Source organism: Rhea pennata, chromosome 13, assembly GCF_028389875.1.
Source record: "Rhea pennata isolate bPtePen1 chromosome 13, bPtePen1.pri, whole genome shotgun sequence".
Lineage (NCBI taxonomy): Eukaryota > Metazoa > Chordata > Aves > Rheiformes > Rheidae > Rhea > Rhea pennata.
In genome coordinates this window covers 24,281,013-24,300,295 of record NC_084675.1, presented here as the reverse complement: position 1 = coordinate 24,300,295, position 19,283 = coordinate 24,281,013, and the positions used below count along the sequence as shown (strand labels likewise).

At 45.7% G+C, this 19,283-nt stretch overlaps 2 protein-coding genes across 4 annotated transcripts in view; one reads left to right on the top strand and one right to left on the bottom strand.

The window, feature by feature from the left end:
• AP1G1 (adaptor related protein complex 1 subunit gamma 1) overlaps window positions 1-10,067 on the bottom strand; it is a 44,930-nt gene extending 34,863 nt beyond the window's left edge. Inside the window, exon 1 of one of the 2 annotated variants that reach the window (XM_062586113.1) lies at window positions 9,789-10,067. Coding sequence is in view for 1 of the 2 variants with exons in the window: in XM_062586114.1 (XP_062442098.1) it covers window positions 4,935-4,946 (12 nt within the window). In the remaining variant the exon portion in view is untranslated. Of the gene's footprint in view, window positions 1-4,934; window positions 4,954-9,788 lie in introns of those variants that run through there. The other variant, XM_062586114.1, reaches the window with a different exon arrangement.
• Window positions 10,068-11,750: 1,683 nt separating this feature from the next.
• ATXN1L (ataxin 1 like) lies at window positions 11,751-18,653 on the top strand. 2 transcript variants are annotated; one of them, XM_062586780.1, is made up of 3 exons: window positions 11,751-11,801; window positions 12,046-13,643; window positions 18,081-18,653. In XM_062586780.1, exons 2-3 carry the CDS (start codon window positions 12,156-12,158, stop codon window positions 18,186-18,188), a joined length of 1,596 nt encoding a protein of 531 aa, XP_062442764.1. In that variant the 5' UTR covers window positions 11,751-11,801; window positions 12,046-12,155; the 3' UTR covers window positions 18,189-18,653. The 2 variants fall into 2 exon arrangements, with proteins under 2 accessions (XP_062442764.1, XP_062442763.1); XM_062586779.1 differs by having other exon boundaries at window positions 12,046-18,170.
• The last annotated feature ends 630 nt before the right edge of the window (window positions 18,654-19,283 follow it).

Below are 19,283 nucleotides of genomic sequence, written 5' to 3'. Positions count from 1 at the left end.
AATAAAAGAACAGGCTGCCCCAATAGTTTCAGTTAAGGGGAAACAGTACTAAACAAAGTTGCCATACTTTCTAAGCACAGCTTTTTATGAATAGTTATTCTTCATCTTTCACAGACATTTAGGCAAGACTTTCTACCTCACTGACAGGACAGGTAAATGAAAAACACTGGAGATCTAATATGATTTCATCCCAGTATCATCCATTTCACTATACTGAACAGAAATGCATAACCTATACTTACAAATGCTCTTGCATAAAATAAGCAATCAGCAAATCACATTGTAAACACTTTTTCTCCCACATGACAACCACAAGAAAATATGCAGAAGCTAGCATTTAAGAAAGCAAACAATTGAAGAATAAATAAAGACTCTTAATGAAATGATAGCCTCATAATTAGGCCCTCTCTACTTTACATTTAATTATGTAATATTCCAATAGGCATTTAGTACAGACACAGTTAGAGATGAACTGCTTCCTACAAGCAATCATAATTGTCCTGCTTTTATCAGACAGGAAGCATGTGAGAGAATTAGGAACTGCTCTGAAGGAGGACATCATAAAGTGCAAAAGACAAAGCTATTATTTATTTTCCAGCAATCAAAACTTCTGTCCTTCCGCTGCAGCTCCATATCCTTTTACCAATGCTAAATCATTTGGCATTTTAAACACATATTTGATCTCTTCCCATAAAAGAAGTTTCACATGTTTCAATCCACGTAACAGTATTTCCCCCTCACAAAATTAATCACTTTAGGAACTTATTTCTTGGGCCTTGAGATACTTTCCTATGCATACATCTTTCCAGCATTTCCATACTTAGAAGTTCCTATGCAACATACCAGGTCAACTTTTTTTTTCCTTCCTCTTTCATAAAGAAAAGATTATCTTGTCACCAAGAAATTCTCACACCAGGCATTTGATTTCTGCCCCCAAGGAACTTTAAGATTCTTTGCTCACTATCAAACCAGAAATCTTATCTCATTTTTAAGCTTTGAATTTAAAGCATGTATATGTGGTAGATACTCTAAGTGGCAAGAAATCTGGAATACTTTTGAATGCAAATATTCTGGTGTCCTAGAAGAGATTAATATTTACCTTTTACCAACCATCTGAAAGCCTATCACAATGCTAACAAACCTTTAATGTGATGTATCTTGTGTAATTCCTGCCGACTCTCTGTTAAGTACTACCGGACACAGGACACAATGTGCATACACCCAAACAATTAAAGTAATACTATGAAAGCTTTCTCACTAATGGACTGTACAATCACACACCTGTTGCACTGTATCACCACAGTACAGGGAGTAAAGTGGAAACTGCAGAGAATAAAGAACAGCCTTGGCAGGTAGGGCATAACTGATCTAATTTAGTAACCTGTCTCAAAATGGAAAGTAGCAAGTGCAGAGGGGAAATAAAAGAGAAAGCACATCTCAGTATCTTCCCCACTTCCAGGACTTGTTGCAGCTTAAGAGACTTCCTGACCCAAAGGTGTGTAAATGCATCTGTCTACAGATCTATGGATTTGTCTAATTACTTTTTGGAAGCACTCAAGCTTTTTGTCGTTCATACTTGTGATAATAAATTCCACAGTTATAATTATAAATTCAATGGAAAAAATATTTGCTTTTTATATATAAATACACGTATTTAGAAAGTTACAAAAGTTCAGGGAAAATTATCTGCCTGTTTGGCTCCTTTGAGCTGATATTTTCATGAAGATAAGATAGCTCTAAGATCCCTTTCTTAAATGATAACTTATTTAGAACTTTTTACTGTGTACTTATGATCATAGTGATTTTTCACCACAAACATTGGTTTGTACTTATTGACAATGAATTCAGTTCACCATTTTATTGCATACTCATTTAGTATTATGAAATCCTTCCATAGCTTTAGAATCAAACTGTCACTTTTCATTCCTCTTTTCCAAATCACTTATGAATATGCTTAATGGCACAGTTTCTCAGAGAGCCTCTTAATAACTTCTTTTTATCATAAAAGCAGACAGATTTTCTATCATTGCCTGGCCACCTTTGTTTCTATCCTTTAGCTATTTATTAATTCACAAGAGGATCTCCCTTGCAGAATTGCACAGTCATGTGATAAAAACCTTTGGTGAGAGCCTCTGACAAGACTTCTGAAAAAAATCCAACCATTTTATAATCCAGATCACACTTATGTATTTACTAATAACCATCAAGAACCACAGCAGTTCCTATGTCTCATGCTGGAGCACCTTAAAAAAAAGGTATCTGACAAACAACCACCTGTTTCAGAGGTAAATAAAGTGTTAAGATGGCCACACACCAGATTTGCGAGCCAAACAGTTTTGAGTTGCTTTAGAAACACTGTTTCAAAGCTTCCTGTTTGCATACAAAAGATTCTTCCTAGGCTCGCTTTAAAAAGAAAGCTTAAAATTAGCCAGCATCCCCTTTTACATTATCATTAAGGAAGATCCTTATATGACACCATTACATAGATTTTGCAAACCAAGCAGCAGAACAGCTTGATTCTTATTCTGTCAATATTCACTTATTTCCACTTCTTTCACCTAATACAAGTCACAGAATCACACAGAGTGCTTGAGGTTGGAAGGGACCTCTGGAGATCACCTAGTCAAGCAGGGTCATCTGGAGCACTTGACCAGCACTACAATGCTGCAAGCAACCCTCAAGGACTTTCTCGGTCTGGGGCGGGTGGGGAAGTTGTGTAACCTGAGTCTGAAGCTAAGACTTAAGTCTGAAGTCCTCCTGCATTAAAATATATGTGTATACACATACATATACACACACACACACACACCGTCTGCCACATCCCACTTGATCATTTGACTTAAGCAGCTCCTGACTTCCTACAATATAGAGAAATGCTAACCAGATGCTGGTCAGTATTTTTCACTTCTCATATTAAAGAAAAAAAAAAAGGATTTAAGAGAAAATTACTAAGATTTTGAATATTCTTTTGGCCAAAGCTAAACAAGTTGTGCCTTAAGAGTCCCATGATGCTAACAAATACTTCAACTACAACTCTTATGCCAGTGACAAGTCATCAGGTGACAAGCATCAAGACAGTATTGACACTGGGTCTGCTGAGTAAACTACCAAACTGGGAGAAAGCAAGCCAGCAGGTACTATTGAGGAAGGTACTGCCACTTAATTCAAAGTGATGCCTGCATGCACAGCTCAGAAACATTTGATGAGGGACGCCAGGGATGTTTGAGCAGCTATTTTCATGTCTTGCCTGTCAGTCACTCCCAAATCTAACATTAGCAGCATAGCTAATATTATTTGCTTGATGACCATAGCATAGCTAATGGTCATCAAGCAAACCAAGATTTGTAGGGGTCAGAAAAACTGATCAGCCTAAATCCAAGCCATTTGTGTCAACAAAACAAGTTTTGTGCAGATATCATAGGATTTGCTAAAACGTTGCTCAGAACCTTAATTTCACTTTTTTTCTTAGAAGATAATTCCCTTAGCTTCATGAGGTCCATATATTGTTACACTCAGCAAGATGACCCAATGAGTCATCAAAAACACTTCTTGTACAATCAATCCCACATTCCTCTGGATGCATCTCACTCAAGGGGCAGACTGTAACTTAAATAATAAGCCCATAAATCTATCATTTGAAGCAGCAGGATTGAAAGCCAGAAGCATGTATTTTGCAGATTGATGAAAAAACTATCAGAAGAGGCAGAACAGAAGTAATGGTGAAAAAGCCACCAGAAAAGGCGAAAAGGAAGCAATAAGAAAGTTAAATGAGTACTCCTACAGAATGGCAAGCATCTTATTTACACAAGCTAGCAAGTACTCTTCTGATTGGTTCTAAATCAAATCAGTATGTACTTGCAGATCATAATGTACAGCTAAGATAAAAGAAAAAAAAACGCAAAAGAAGACTACACTGGCTCTACTTTTCCTGTTCTTTTCTGGAAGAAACACACATAAGTGTCCTCCTCTCCCTTTAGTCAAATTAACTTTAGGTATTCCTTGCATGTCAATTCTTCTAGGATTCAGACTGATTACAGGAGAACAATAAGAAATAAAAACAATTTTCAGGTACACAATGCCAAGTAATCCATGACTGGAGACTAGACTAACTGAGCACATTTATAAGCTGTAACAGAAAGGGCATAAGGTCCCTCATGTCCTCTATGGATATACAGCTGGTACTCCAGGAAGTTGCAGCATAGTGAAAGGCACCAAGAACAGAAGAGGGCTCCAGCAAAGCCCAAAAGATATGACAAATATTTATGATTTTCTGATCCCATGGACAAAGAATGGATAACACAGAGTACCAGAGCATGGCTCTGCCACAGCAGTGAAATAGTAACAGTATCAAAATCCCACCGGGATTTAAAATATGACCATGCAGACTTCACTAAGAAAAGGAATTAGAGCTATACATCACTGAACAGATTATTGAGAGTCAGAACAGAAAATATTAAAAAATAAGACCAGAAGATGAATGAGATTAAATAATTCAGAACTAACAATTAAAACACTTACTTACTGACCTACTAATTTTTGACTACACTGTTTGTCTTGAAATCAGAACGTCTATGAAATGTTTGAAAGATTTCAAAAAGTCAGCTTCATGTGACAATTAGAAAGCAATAAAATACTAAACTGCCAAGAAAAAAGAATTTTTAAGAGCTTCTCTATATTACAGAAATGCATTTTATTGCACAAGATGACTGACTTACTAGCAGAGAGAAGACAGGCACATTGTCTGTGAATAAGAGACCCCAAATTTAACTTCAGCTGGCTAAAAGCAGCTTGAAACTTCCCTCTAAGTGGCAGGTCTTGTTTTTCAGGATTAGTTAACATTTTCCCCAATACAGCGATTTCCCCCCAGTACAGCAATATGTGTTTATTCTTTACACATTAACATAAATGACAAGGCAAGATTTAAGAGTAATTACCTCTTGCCTCATTTTGTTTACATCAGTAGTTTTCCTCTGCCTTCTTTTTACCAGCTGCAAGCTCTAGATTTTAGGGATGGTCCCTAAATACCTGGAAAGAACCTTACAGTTAGTATTTACAAAATCTGGTAGGGTCAAACACATTGCTCCTCCACCTCATCAACTCTATTTTCCTCCTCTCATTTCCAAGGTCTTATCCTTCCGTGTAACCTACTATCAAAGCCAGACTGCTCTGAAACATCGTGCCTTTACAAAATAAATAAATACAATTAAAAAAAATATATACCCTTTCTCAGCTTTTCTTTCTACTCTTTGGATTGTATGAAAGGCGTTAGCTCAATTACCTTCCCTCTGCTGCTCATGAATTCTTCCCCTGAAGAAGTAGACAAAGCTTTCTTTCCTTACCCAACTCATTTTACTGAATTATGCACAAGCGAAAACATTTAATTGTTATCTGGAAAAAAACAGACTATAAATATTAAAAACATTTAGTTGTAATATAAATGGTTATTTTCTCCATACTCTATAGTCTTTTAGTACTTAGGCTTGTACTGTTTCAAAGTTTCAGTTTACTCAACAGGTCACCATGCCAAAAAGATCTAACAATAGAATCTTACTAAAAATCCTCCTGGAATACCATAATATTCAAATATGATTGATAACCAGATAATTTGTATTATATTTGCAAGCAGCACCCAGTATTACCAAAACCCTACAAGTAAACAACTTTCAGGTGCTTCAGCTAAATTATATTCATCTACCAGGAACTCTATGTAAATTTGAAAGGACTTACAATGCTTAAACATTCAATTGTGCTGAAATTCTGCTCTTTAGAATCTATTTAGAAATGTTCACATATCTCTAAAAATATTGAAACCACACTTTCAATATAGCAATGAAATCTAAGAACCTTGTTAAGCAACTTTTTTTTAAAGGTATCCGCTACAAAGGTCTTTAAATTCCATTACTATTTACTCTTGAATTCTGGAAACAATAAGACGCAAGACCTGCCAAGGCTCAAGGAATTATTCATAGAACAGTTTCACTACTTGGGGGAATGTTTCTCAATTTTCAACCCAAGATACATACCTAGTCATAGCTCCTGTTGAGTATTTCTGAATTTGGCTAATTCTAAAAAGCAACCCAAGACTGCAGAAGCATATATTTTCAAATAATCTAAAACAGACAAATGAAGTTGCTGCACCCCAACTCATGCATAAGCAATCACACTCCTCAAGCAAAAACAGCTTTTGGGAAGTTGCGTAATAAAAGCCTGACGCAGCTCCCACTGAAATCTGTAACAGATCTCCCTCACTTGCTTCAGTGAAACTGAATAAAGCCTCCTGTACAGAAATGGGAAGAGGAAGACCTGCCTAGACTATATGAGAAGAATAACTGCAATGGTTAATTGAAATTGACTGATGGCCTCACCTCCACACTGCTATCGGTAGGCATCATACTACTATCAGACCCTTCCCCCCCCAAAAAAATATATACATTGGCAGTAAAAACAGAAGTGTTAATACATACTACAAACAGGAATCAAGTTGTGAAGAAAAATACTAGAGGAACTGGTATATTGTTTAGTGCTATCAATATTTATACAGAAAATGGTAAACACACAACCAAGGAACATGGTCATCATCAAGAAGGGCAACATACATAGTTACCAGGAAAAGCAACCAACCATACAACATTCAAAGTGGAAAAACAACCTCTTTTGACAAATAGCTATTTAATAGAACACAGAAACCTGTAAAGTAGGAAGTAAGTAACACTGAGAATCCAGAAATAAATGACAGGAGAAATATTAAAATACAGTATGATAATAAAAGGCAAAGTAATATGCATCACACAAAGATAGCATGGGGGAAAAATGGAAAAAAAACACCTAAAAACAAGATCTGAGGGATAGTCTCAGAGGAAGTGACAATACTATTTCCATTCACAATTAAAAACAAGAAATACAGCACAAAAGTATTTCAAAGGCAAAAGCCACCATGCTATTCAGAAAGTGAGGGAAGGAGGAGAGCATCCCTGGCCCTTGCTTGTCAGTTTTCTCAACAGCCTTTAGTTTGAACAAACCAGAACATAGCCCTCTCTCTCTTTTCCCTTTGCATTCTACAGCAATGCCCCAAAAACAGAATTGAGTGAAACTAGGTGAGCACTTCTGAGATGGTTCTCATTTCTGCACAACAGTACAAATGCCCCAAATCAAACAGTTCCTGAACTGGCTTCAAAGATTCACTGAGCTTTCAATCATTGCAAAAATTATCCTCTGAAATCTACCAAAGAGCAAGCAAGTATTTCTTCTTTTTTAGAAGCTAACAAATCAAGTAATGGAAGAAAAGTTAACACGTCTACATAGTTGATCAGCAAGATAGACAATGTAGATTTCCTGGCTTCTGTTGCCATACTTCAGTCATAATAAAGTCTTCTGTTTGCTATTACATTATTACATTATGGAAAGAAAAAAAGCTTCTTTACAGGGTTAATGCCAAATGAAAGATTAGTGACAGTTTTGTTTGTTTTTTTTGTTTTTTAAAACCACTTCTCAAAAATACACACTCTGCAATACCTTCAGGTAGCTTCTGCCATATCTTAGAAAGTTCTAAGCTTAGACTGTACCTCAAGCATCTCTGCCAAACTGCAAATAAGGCTAATAATACTGTCTGTAATATTAGCAGAGATTCATTTGCATTCACACTACAACAACTCTGACTTTTGAGTTATAGCAAGCTGGACTAGATTTAAATAAGACTCATCATATATTTACTTTATTATCCTCAAAATCCTCATCCAATAAAGTAATACTACTACCAAAATAGATTAGACCCTTTTCCCCAGAACACACCCAAGTATCATCTAGAAGAAATTAATGTCGCTTTCAACCAGAAGTTTTTTGTTCTGTTATTAAACACACAAACAAACAACCTATCTCCAAAGCATAGTCTGAAGTTACATATATTGCCAGCTCAATACAACATAAATATTCACACACAAAGAGAGGCACAAGAAGCTTTTCTGAATAAGTGCTGCTTGAAGTAGCTAAGGCTTTTATTATCCCTTACACTTTGAAAGACAATCTTCCAAATCTAAATTGCATTAACCAGTGCAGTCTCTGTCTTCATGCCTCATTCCTTTGCTGTAGCTTACAACCCTTCTACATCATTGTGTGTCAAACTTACTAATATCATTAGTTTACCCTGATGCTAATTCAAAGCTCTGTGCACAAAGACATTATCAAGAATCAGAACATTTTATCTTCCTTAATCTCTGGCCAGGACACAGCAAAAAAAGGTACTGAAGGACATGTCCACTCATACTGTACCAGTTTTAGAAAAAAGTCAGAGGAACAATAAAAGAAGAGGATGTTCTTCTTCCTTCTGTCAAATAAGCAGAAAATCTAACACTTATATTACACATAGAAAAGAGGAAAAACTGAATTCCCTTGCAAAAGAATCACCCCGACTTTTCTCCTCCTCAACATACAAAAATTTAAATACCTTCCGCCTTCCTTCTCTTGCAATGGAAGAAATTAGAAAAGTCTATGCTGCACGCTGCCTCAGAAAAGCAAAATCTCCTGCCTTTACTGACCTCTCAGGTATCCAGTGAAGTTTTTAACTCCCATGCTAAATATCACAGTGCGCATGGGCAGGCAAAAGAAGGAATTTGGCAGGACAGTGGGACATGCGAATAAACAAAACAAAAGATAACCACTGTAGTTTAGAAAAGAGACAAAAAAAAAAAAGGAAATAGGCATGTGCAAAACAACAGATACACGTTATTGCAGAGAAGTAAAACAAAAAAGAAAACTAGTAACACCATCTCTGTCATTTAAAATGCAACTTTCTAGAGTACAATACGAAAAAAAAGAGTATTTTGTTCTGTTTAAGCTAATAGGTGTCAAATATACTTTCAAGGCCCTGCACATGAAATTTCACCCTTCCAAAAGGTTTCACTAGGATTCCATGCTGTTCCATACACATTTCAGGCATCAGAAACTAAAATACATCACTATTTTTTTTTTATAAAGAAAACATAACTTACAATGCGACATTATACACAATTACTCTGCAGACTTTCAGAATGCCTGCACACATCAAAAACTATCAGAAAAATAAAACTAGTCTTATGGTTTGGGAGAGGGGAAAAGAGGAAAACACAACTCCAGCAATCTTCAAGAAGAGATGTGAAGCTGTCTTTAGCAATAGATCTTTGAACAACAGTAGCCTACCATTAGCACAAACCTATGTTTGCGATTTACTGCAAAGGCCTTTGGCCAGAAATCGGACGTTTTTTGTTTCTATTAGAACTTATGCAACCGTGAGTATGTGTAACAACAACAGAATGACACAGAAAAACTAACTGCAATGCCCTGGGCCATTGTGCAGCACAAATACTAAAAAGCCAGAGGAGGGACAGATGTGAAAGTCCAAGTTCCTTTTCAGACCCTAAGAGCCTCCAACGCGAAGCCACAATGTGCTTCCCACTGAGGGAGCTTCCACGGCAGTTCTTCGCTTCCTACTGCGGAGAAGTTGTGCCAGGTTTCCCAAGTCCCAGGCCCGAGGGGAGCAGGGAAACCAGCACCGTCTCTGGAGCAGGAAAAAGACACAGCGCCTCAGCAATGCTGCCTCCCGCGGGCAGCCGGGCGGAGGGCGGCCGCGGCGGGGCGGCCGCGGGGAGCCGCGCCGGCGGAGGCCGCGGCGGGGCAGCGGGCGGCGCCGGCGGAGACGCAGCAGGGGCCGGCACCGGGCCGCGGCCGCAAAGCGGGAAGCGCCGGCGGCAGCGCCGAGGCAGGAGCCGCGGCGGCGCAGGCCGCGGGGGAGCGAGCGGCGGCGGGGGCCCACTCACCGGGCCGGTCCCTGCGGCGGCGACAGCGGCGGCGGCAGGAGCCAGGCATTCAAAATGGCGGCAGCGCGGCCTCAGCACCGACACTGCAGGCGGAGGGATCTGCGGCCCGGCGCTCTGCTCTCGGTCTCCCGGCCGCTGTCGGTGGCGGGGAGGGCCGCGGCCGCGGTGGCCTCAGCGGCAGCGGCGGTCTCAGCGGCAACAGCACGGGAGCAATGGCGGCCGAGCGGCAGGGACTCCCGGCACTACTTTCTTTGGCGGAAGCATCCGCGAGACTGCGCGTTTGACGACAGGTGCGACACCCGCGGCCGTCACTGATGACGTCACGCGCCGGCGTAGGCCTCCTGCCGCGCGCGCGGCCTCGTGGTGCGGCCGGGTGGGTCGCGTTGCCCCGAACGCGGGTTCCGGCCGCGCCGGCGGGGCGGAACGGGGCGGACACGGTGCCGCCCGCGGGGCCAGGGGCGCTGCGGGCCTGGGCGCGGCCTGCGGCGCGCCGCGCCGGGGGGCCCGGCCCGGCCCGGCCCGCGGAACTTCCCTGTGCCAGAGAAGCTGCTTCGCGGTGAATCCGCCCCGGCAGCGCGGGCGGCGCCGGACGGAGCGCCCCGCCCCGCAGGGAGCGTTGAGGCGGCGCCCTGCCCGGGGCTCCGGGGGCAGCGGTGGGGTCCGGCCGCTCGGGGCGGGGGAGAGCTGAGGGCTGCCTCCCCGCGCCGGGTGCTGCCGACCGCCCCCGGCGTTGCCCCCACCGGCGCTGCTCTCCACCCCGGGCGCTACCCTCCCCCGGCGCTGCGGGTCGTGTTCTTCAGACGCCCCCGGGCGCGGGGATCCGCGCACGGGATGCGCCGTGCTCGCCCCAGCCCGAGCCGCTGCAGCCTTCTAGGCCTGCTCCCAGCATGCTGGCCCGATGCAGCACAGCAGCTCCCAGTGCTGCCGTCCTGGGGCTGGGGAGAGCACGGCTCAGCCACAAGGGTCCACAGCACGCAGGGAGTAACAAGGGGATTAGAAAAATGTGGAGCCAACCGATCCACTGCTGACCACAGCTGGTACAAGTGGTTTGTGCATGGCTAACTGGTGGGAGTTGAGAACATACACCAGAAAAAGGATCATTCTAAACCTGCCAGTTTCTTACAGTTTGGAGGCAGGAGACTGTGCAGTGTGGTCCACGTGGCTAACAATACAACACTATTATTTTGGCAGTCACATTAAAAGCAGAAACCAGAATTCCCAATGCAATGCGGGAAACAGTTTCTGAAGTCGATCCTGCAAACGAGACAGGCTGTGCAGTAACTGCAGTGTCCAAGGAATGACTTGGGCTTTTTGCCCAATCTACATTTCAAGAAAAAATAAGTATCTCTCTCTATATATAAACGTACATTGACCTTAAGGGATGTACAAGGCAGGTACTTCTTAGGCTTCAGGACACTACTGTGCTGAACTCTGGAATCAGAGGAGCTCTATATATGACATACAATGAAAGAAGGATCCAAACAAGGCAAGCCAAAGCCTTCCATCCTGCCCAGCTTTTCTCTCTGCACTTCCATGGACCTTTTGTCTACACCACAGAAATCAATGAGTGCCAAGGAACAACAAACAGGACGTGCTGGCAGCAACAAGACAGGCAGGAGACTGCCGGGAGCGCGTGTGAGGGCTCGGACAACGCGCGGACGAGAAGAGAGGCAGCGCGGAGCCGGAACGGGGCGGGGGGCACCGGCGGCTCCAGCGCTCCCGGCTGCCCACTGGACAAGCCCGCCCAAACGGAGCGGGGCTCCCACCCGGGGACGCGGCTGCCGCCGCCGGCCCTGCGGCCGCGGAGCGCTCTGCCGCGGGCAGCACCCGCGCGCCGGCCCGGCCGCCCGCCACCACCGCGCGCCCGCGCCGCTGCCGCCGTGACGTCACGCCACCGTCACTTCCGGCGCGCGGGAGGGCGCGTCATCGCGGCGCGCCGCATGCGGGGAGGGGTCGGCCGGAGGCGGCGGCGGGGCCGATGGGGGTCGCGGCGGAGGAGCCGGGCGATGGCGGGTGAGTCGCGGGCTGGGCGGGCCCCGAGCGGCCGGGGCTGCTGCGGCGCTGCTCCGCGAGCGGCGGCGGCGGCGGCGGCGGGGCGCGGCCGGGGTCCCGGGGTCTGGGACCGGGCTGGGCCCCCTCCGCCCCGAGATTCACGGGGCCGCGGCTCACCGGCGCCCTGCTCTCGGGGCTCCGGCGGGAGCCGCGCCGGGGGCTCCCCTGCCGCCGGGGCTCACGGCTCCCTCTGTTCCCGGTACAGGTGAGGCGGCGGCCGGCAGCCGGGATCCGGGAGCTGGCGTGCGGCAGCCCCGTCGTGTGCCCCCATGAACGAGCGTCGCGGCCGGGCCTGCCGGGACACCGTGTGGCGCCATGAGAGCGGGCCACGAGCGGAGCCAGGAGTGCCTGCCGCCCAAGAAGCGGGATCTGCCTGCTGCCAGCGCAGGCGCGGAGGCAGGGCGAGCCGGGGGCGCTCAGGCCACAGGCGAGGGCCCCGAGTGGGCCCGGGTGGCGGGCCCGGGCCCTGCAGCCCTACGCTATGGCCCAGGCGACAGCACAGAGGCTGTGGCGGGGCTGACGGTGGACCAGTACGGGATGCTCTACAAAGTTGCAGTACCACCAGCCACCTTCTCTCCCACGGGCCTGCACCCCGTGGTGAACATGAGCCCCCTGCCGCCAGCCTTCAACGTGACCTCGCCACTAATCCAGCACCCAGGGGTGCCCTACCCTCCCATCCACTACGCACAGATCCCCCCAGCGTCTCTGCAGTTCATTGGCTCGCATTACACGGTGCCCTATGCTGTCCCTTCTGGCTTCCTGCCTAGTCCTCTTCTGTCTCCTTCCACCAACCTCACTGCCTCTCACGTCCCTCATTTTGTGCCATATGCCTCTCTCTTCACGGAAGAAGCCGCTCCTTCCCCTCAGACTACCTCTCCTACCCACACCTTCAACAAATCTGCTTCTGCCATCTCTCCTTCTGGCCAGATGCAGCACCATGCTGGGACCCAGCCATTAGATATAACACCAAGCAGAATTCCTGTTTATTATCAGATGTCCCGCCTTCCACCAGGGTATTCGGCATATGAGACATCTACAGCAAGTGGAAGCCCAGATCCTTTTCAGCAAGACAGTCAGCCAAGTTCAGAGGTAGTTGCTGCCAATGGTGGACAGAGACATCTGGAGCCTAATGTGGTGAGGAGGACCAGCGAGGCTGTGGACTCTGCCAGCAGTAAAGCTGAAGACTGTCTGCCAGGGGCTGCAGTGGGATGTGTGGTCGATGGACCGTTTCTTTCAGGTTACCAGACTTTGAGAACAGAGGTCTCTGTGCCAGCTCACAGAAGCACCCCAGACACTGATCTGGAGGTTCAGAGGGTGGTGGGGGTGTTGGCGTCTCAGGATTACCATATTCTGGCAGCCCAGAGGAAAGATGACCTGAGCCCTTTAAACCCTTGCCATAATATCCCTGATCAGCAGGGGGAGTCAAGGGACGTTTTGAGCAGCACAGTGGAAAGGGCTGCTGCTGAGAAAAGCCAGCCCAGGAGTCCATTTGTAATGTCCCCTGAAGAGACGGTTAGACAAAGACAATTAACCAAAGGAATGGTAATAGCCAACGGCAAGCCAGTCCTGGTGCCTGTTGTATCTGAGCCCATCAGGTGTTCCTCTTCAGATACTCTGGTGAGGCAGAGCCCAGATGTGCAGGCTCGAGGAAGTATGATTGAAAAGGACTTGACCCAATTGCAACCACCCAGCTCCTCGCACTTGCCCTCTCACTTCATGAAAGGAGCCATCATCCAGCTGGCTACAGGAGAGCTGAAGCGGGTAGAGGACCTGCAGACTCAAGACTTCGTTCGCAGTGCTGAGGTGAGCGGGGGCCTGAAGATCGACTCCAGCACTGTGGTGGATATTCAGGAAAGCCAGTGGCCTGGGTTTGTTACATTACATTTTGTGGTTGGGGAGCAACAAAGTAAAGTGAGCATTGATGTGCCCCCAGAGCACCCCTTTTTTGTCTATGGCCAGGGTTGGTCCTCTTGTAGCCCAGGGCGGACTGCTCAGCTTTTTGCTCTGCCCTGTCACAGGTTGCAGGTGGGTGATGTCTGCATATCAATCAGTTTACAGAGCATGAATGGCAACTCTGCTTCTCAGGCTAACTACCCTCTCACAGGTCAGTTGATATCTGCTAGAGAGAGATCTGAAAGAACAGCACAGGGGTCCAGAGAACCACCTGACAGAGCTGCTGAAAGGAAGAGCCACCCAGAAAGGGACAGTGCAGCCCAGGGCTTTTGTGCAGAAACCTCTCAGCCTGAGACCGGCAGTCAGCATAGCTGGACAGCTCTGGGCTTCCAAAGATACAGCATGCAGGCAGAGGAGCCTCGGCCGTCTCTGCTCCGTCCCTCTTTCATTCCCCAGGAGGTCAAGCTGTCTATCGAAGGGCGTTCTAATGCAGGGAAGTGATCCCTTTGAGGCTGTGAGCTAGGGGGTGCCCTTTGTGTGAGCCTCACCTTTATCAGGTGAAGAAATTGCACAGACTTTGTGACAGGTTCACCAGCAAGGCTGCTCTCTGCCCTGCAGAACTGGATTTACTCCAGTTCAGTCACTGACCAGATCCTCTTGGGGAATCGAGAGGGCTCCAGTGCCTCAGGGAGCAGCAACAAGCTAGTTGGGTTAGAGAATGGGGGATGTGCTCAAGAGCTTGTGACAAGAGCATTCCAGAGATTGGGGCTTTGCACCTCCCTGAATACCTAGTTCCCTGCAGGGCAGGGTCTGAGTATTCAGGATAGGTGGGGAGATGAGAAGGGCAGACACAGCTTAAGGTAGCAGATAAAATTGCTGAAGATTTTATTCCTCCTTCCTCATGATGGGGAAAGATGGGTCCCCACTGGAGTTTAGGGGACACTACTCCCAGTATCCCCTTTCTTCACACATGCACTTTAAAAGGACCGTTCACCAATGGAGCTCTTGAGGGCAGGCTGCATATGCTTCTCTGATGGTTCTGTTTATTGTCTCTTCCACTGAATCCAACTGCTCTTTTTTCTTACAAAGAATCTACAGAGATCTGCATGAATGTCAGAAATTGGAGAGGAAGGACCAAAAGGATGGGTTTGGGTGCAGGTGAATAGGAAGCTGGTAAACATTTGAGCACTTGGGATGGAACATGAGTTGGGATGGGAGACGTCAGTTTCCTGCTAAGAAATACATTTAATTATTTGACACCAAATTAAATCTTTCTTCCCATGTTCATAACCATTAAAAAGAAAGAAAGAAAGAAAGAAAAGCGCTTCTCTCAAGCCTAAAGCTTTTGCTGAGATTTAGCCTACAGGTGATTTTTTTTTCCTCTCATTTTATTTATTTAATTTTTTTTGAAAGCTGGAGTAAAATACATTTAGCATTCTCTAGGGAAGGATAGAAACACATTCTTCTACTGTGAGAAGACTGAGACTATTTTGTAATTAAATCAGAAGAAAACTTTCCAGATGGCTAATTCTTCACTGCAGGCAGTTTCCCAAATAAGCTCTAGACAACAGACAAGTGTTCGTGCATGTGCAGGCAAGGTACAAAGCTTCTTTTAATTACAGTTCCATGACTGATATAAGGACTAAAAATATCGCAGCATCACAGGGCATTTTTAGGTGTTTTTCTGTTTGTTGTTCTGACGCTTCACTTTGGAGTGCCTCTGTAGAACAACATGGTAAAATTGAGAGTAGTCTCTTTCACAGTGAGATCGAATATAAATGTATATTAATACCTCATTATGGTAATAACACTCCATTCAAGTAAAGATTCCTGTTGTTACACTAATTTGCCCTCTCTGATAGTGTGTTATGAAACCAATTCTAAATGCTTAACTAGAATAAAAACTTAGTGAGTGCTATGTTGAAGATAAGTCTTCACTCTGACTTAAGTATTCCTTGTATTAAGGTGCCCATCTCTGTGCTAGAACCATGCTTGCAAGAGGGTGTTGGGTTTCTTTTTAGTGTGCAGGTCCCTGCTGGATTCATGATGCTGCTCCTAATGTTTAGCATCCCGTTTACTGACCCCCTTTTCTCATCTTTCTGAGCTTTTCTGTCAGGCATGCCTAGCTTCTAGGGCATTGCTTATCTTTCTGTGAATGCCTTGCGCGTTGGCACTTCCCATCTGTGTTGCTGCCCTTCTGCTGAGCTCGTAGTAGTTTTGTTTCTCAGGACTGTTCTGGATGCTCTTCAGAAACACGGCCTGTAACTGACTGGCTTCAGTTGGCTGCATGGCAGAGGGGTGCTCTGCTTAGGTATTAGGCAAATTAGAGAGTCTCCAGAATGCTCCTTCCCTCCAGGGCATCAGGCCTGTTGTCTTAGCACACTGCTAGCTGTTTATGTTGCCTTCGAAATGCCTGCACCAGAAAAACAGTTTCTTTTCAGGTCTTAGCTGAGATACGCTCTGCTCTTGCCTTTAGTGTTTGTGCCTCACAGGGTTTTTTCTAGAGTGAGGATGCTGCCTGTATCATCTGTAACTTCCCCGAAATGACATGCTGCTTCCAGTCAGTCTCATCAGCTGCATTTGGAAATACAAAGTCATGGTGATGATGTCATATGAAGAGTCCGCCTCCTTGCTTGCAGGAGCTGTGGAACAAATACTATTTTCATGGCACTATTTGTTAGTAAAACACCCTGTTGCGGTTCAGGTGCCTGGCCTCATCACCTTGTTCCTTCTGTGTCTCCCCTTTGCTACTCATTGGACTCTCCTACGCGAAGATCTCTATCAGTGTTGGTTAGTACTTAATGCTCAGTACATCCAGGATGTCTGTGGCCACAAGCAGAAAGCAGAGGAGCCCGAGTTCTGTTGCCTGTTCTTTGCATGATGCATGCAGAGGAATCTAGGGCTGTGGCAGACAGCTAAGAAAGGGATCTTACATATGTATGGTGTGTGAGTGTGGAAGGGCTGGTTGCATGCAGAGGGACTGTTTGAGCACTCGACTGGTGCAGAGACTCTCGGGTGCTTCTCTGAGCACAGAAATCTCTATCTGTTAGAGAGGGGGTTTGGAGAGACTGCCTTATCTTGTGTGTTGCTGTACCTACTACTCCTGGATCTCAGCTGCACTGATCAGTGGTCTGAAAGGACAGGCATGACTTACGAGACACAATGCTGTGAGGCTGAAGTAACTTTGTACCCTAGGCAGCTGAAGGACTGTACAAGCGCTCTCCTTTGTTTTCTCCTGGCCACCAGCCTGGACTTGCAGCCTATCTGTGAGTCCGTTGAGGAGCGCTGCTCTGAGCTCTGTGGAAGAGGCAGGGTGAGTTGGACTTCAGTGCTGCTGCACAGTCTCTCTGCACATTTCAGCTGCCAGTTCCTCTGTGGCAGCAACAGTTAGGGCATGTCTCATGGTGGGGGTATTGCAATGAAGAGTCTGGGCATCTGGCTGCTTGCTGTAGGGGCCATGGGCAAGAAGGGAGCGCTGAAGGTCCTCTCACCCAGTTTAGCAGTACTCATAATCACCGGAATCTGTCTTTTATTGGGTTGGGCCTTGTTGCTTCAGCTTCTGTGATGGTGGTTGTTGCGTTGAGTGTTCAGGCTCTCCTGAGACAGAGTGTGTGTGAGAGGCTCTGCTATAACCAGAAAGGCTCTGAGTGAGCCCAAGGAGGAGGCTTTTATTTCACTTAAGTTTACAGGGAAAGGAGGAGATGAAGCTGGGAAGACATTACGGAATGAGTTGGCTATCCAGGCTTTTCTGCTAGCAGAGATATGACAGGCTTCTCGGAGGAATATATTGTTTTCCTGCTGTTGCTGTGAAGGGAGAGAGATGCTGTGGACTGTCCTACCTGGAGGAGGGGGCCTCCTGGCTTTGGTCTTCTCTCTGTCTCACAGGGAGGCTGCGGGAAGAGTCTGTAGGATGCAATAATGGGTGTCTGCAGCCATCTGTTCCAGCTCATGAAACATTCCTTGGGTCAGCTGCCCAGCAGAGGCCAGGCCTGTTTCCAGGCTACGTGTACATTGTTCCTCTAGGAACATGAGACTTGCTCTGAGTGACAAGCGCTCATCACTACCAGACTATGCAGAGGAAGCTCTGTCTGGAAAGGGGAAAGCTGCAGAGGCCCCTCTGCCTCCTCTTCCCAGCAGCGCGCAAGTATAATGCACTTTTCACATTCAGTGTCCCTGTCCCCTCCTCCCGACTTGAAGTCACTTTTCCCAATAGAGAACTAATAATCCTTGTTACTCAGTGTTTTGAATGAAACTACAGCAGCTTGATTAGCCCAGATGCTAGTTCCTGCCCACAGCAGTACATGTGCCTTTCCCTAGCATCGCTCACAACTGCTCTTTGTCTTTCAGTCTGTCCTAGGGCCTGAAACTTTGCGGAAGCTGCTAAGATGGCTACGAATGCACATTCAGTACAGAGTTTGGCCCAGGGTGTGTTCCATGTATAGCTTAAAATGCTGATGGTCAAGGCCCCTTCATGGCCTTCACATCTGTCTATGGAGGACAGAACTTGCCCCTAACGTCCTTCTAGGCTGCTGCCACACTACCCTGCAAACGCACCCACGCACGTTCTAGTTGCTTTCCACTTTCATGGCACCTTAGAGCTGGGGGAGGGTCTGCCCATGCAAAGCAGAGAAACAGAGGTGTGGTGTTGGGGGAACTGGCTGGGCTGCTCTGAGGCAAGGAGGTCTTTGTAGATAAGTGCTGATCCCTCAACTATAATCCCAGTTATGTTATGGCTGTATTAACATGTAACCAACTGCATTGTATCTAAAGCCTTAGAACTAGTCAGGTGCTCCCCTCCAACCTTGTTCCTGCCCCTTTCTTCCTACCTGATCTTTAACAAAGCATTAATAATTCTAAGGATAATCTCTATTTTGTTGTGCTTTTTTTGTAACTGTTTTAAATAAATCAATTTGTACTGTATATTTGTACTTTTGGTGAGATCCTTTTTCCTGTTTTACCATTTTAAGTCTGTACTTGGCTACACACAGATTGTATTTTTATTGTTAATGCTCTTATGAATATTGCATTTAACTTGTTGACTCTGTAAACACAGTATATATCTATATATATATCTATATATAAACCAATAGCTTTTCCTTTGGTGTTTGAGACTTTTTGCTTGTCTGTGGCATCAGTGATCATTTGGATATGAGTTTTCCTGTGTTATGCAAAGTGATCTGGAGACTGCAGCATGCACATGGTAAAGGCTGTTTGACAAATGGGTTATGAGACATACCTCTGCTCAAATGCTTCTGATTTTTTTTTATGTGCTCTTTCTTGAACTCCTTTAATACCATGGTTTTATCAGTAAGTAACGGTTTGAATAATCATTGACTGCTCAGTGAGGCAGCAGGGAAAACTTTTTTTTTTCAAACTGACAAATGAGAAAAATCAAGTTTCTGATTAAATTTTATTTAAGTAGTGCAACTGAACGTTTTTTAAAAAAATAACTTTCCTCTCCTGGTCTCAGGGAGCTGTCTAGACATCTTGTGATCACCATTTCATAGAATCTGTAAGGTTGGCAGGGACCTCTAGAGATCATCTAGTCCA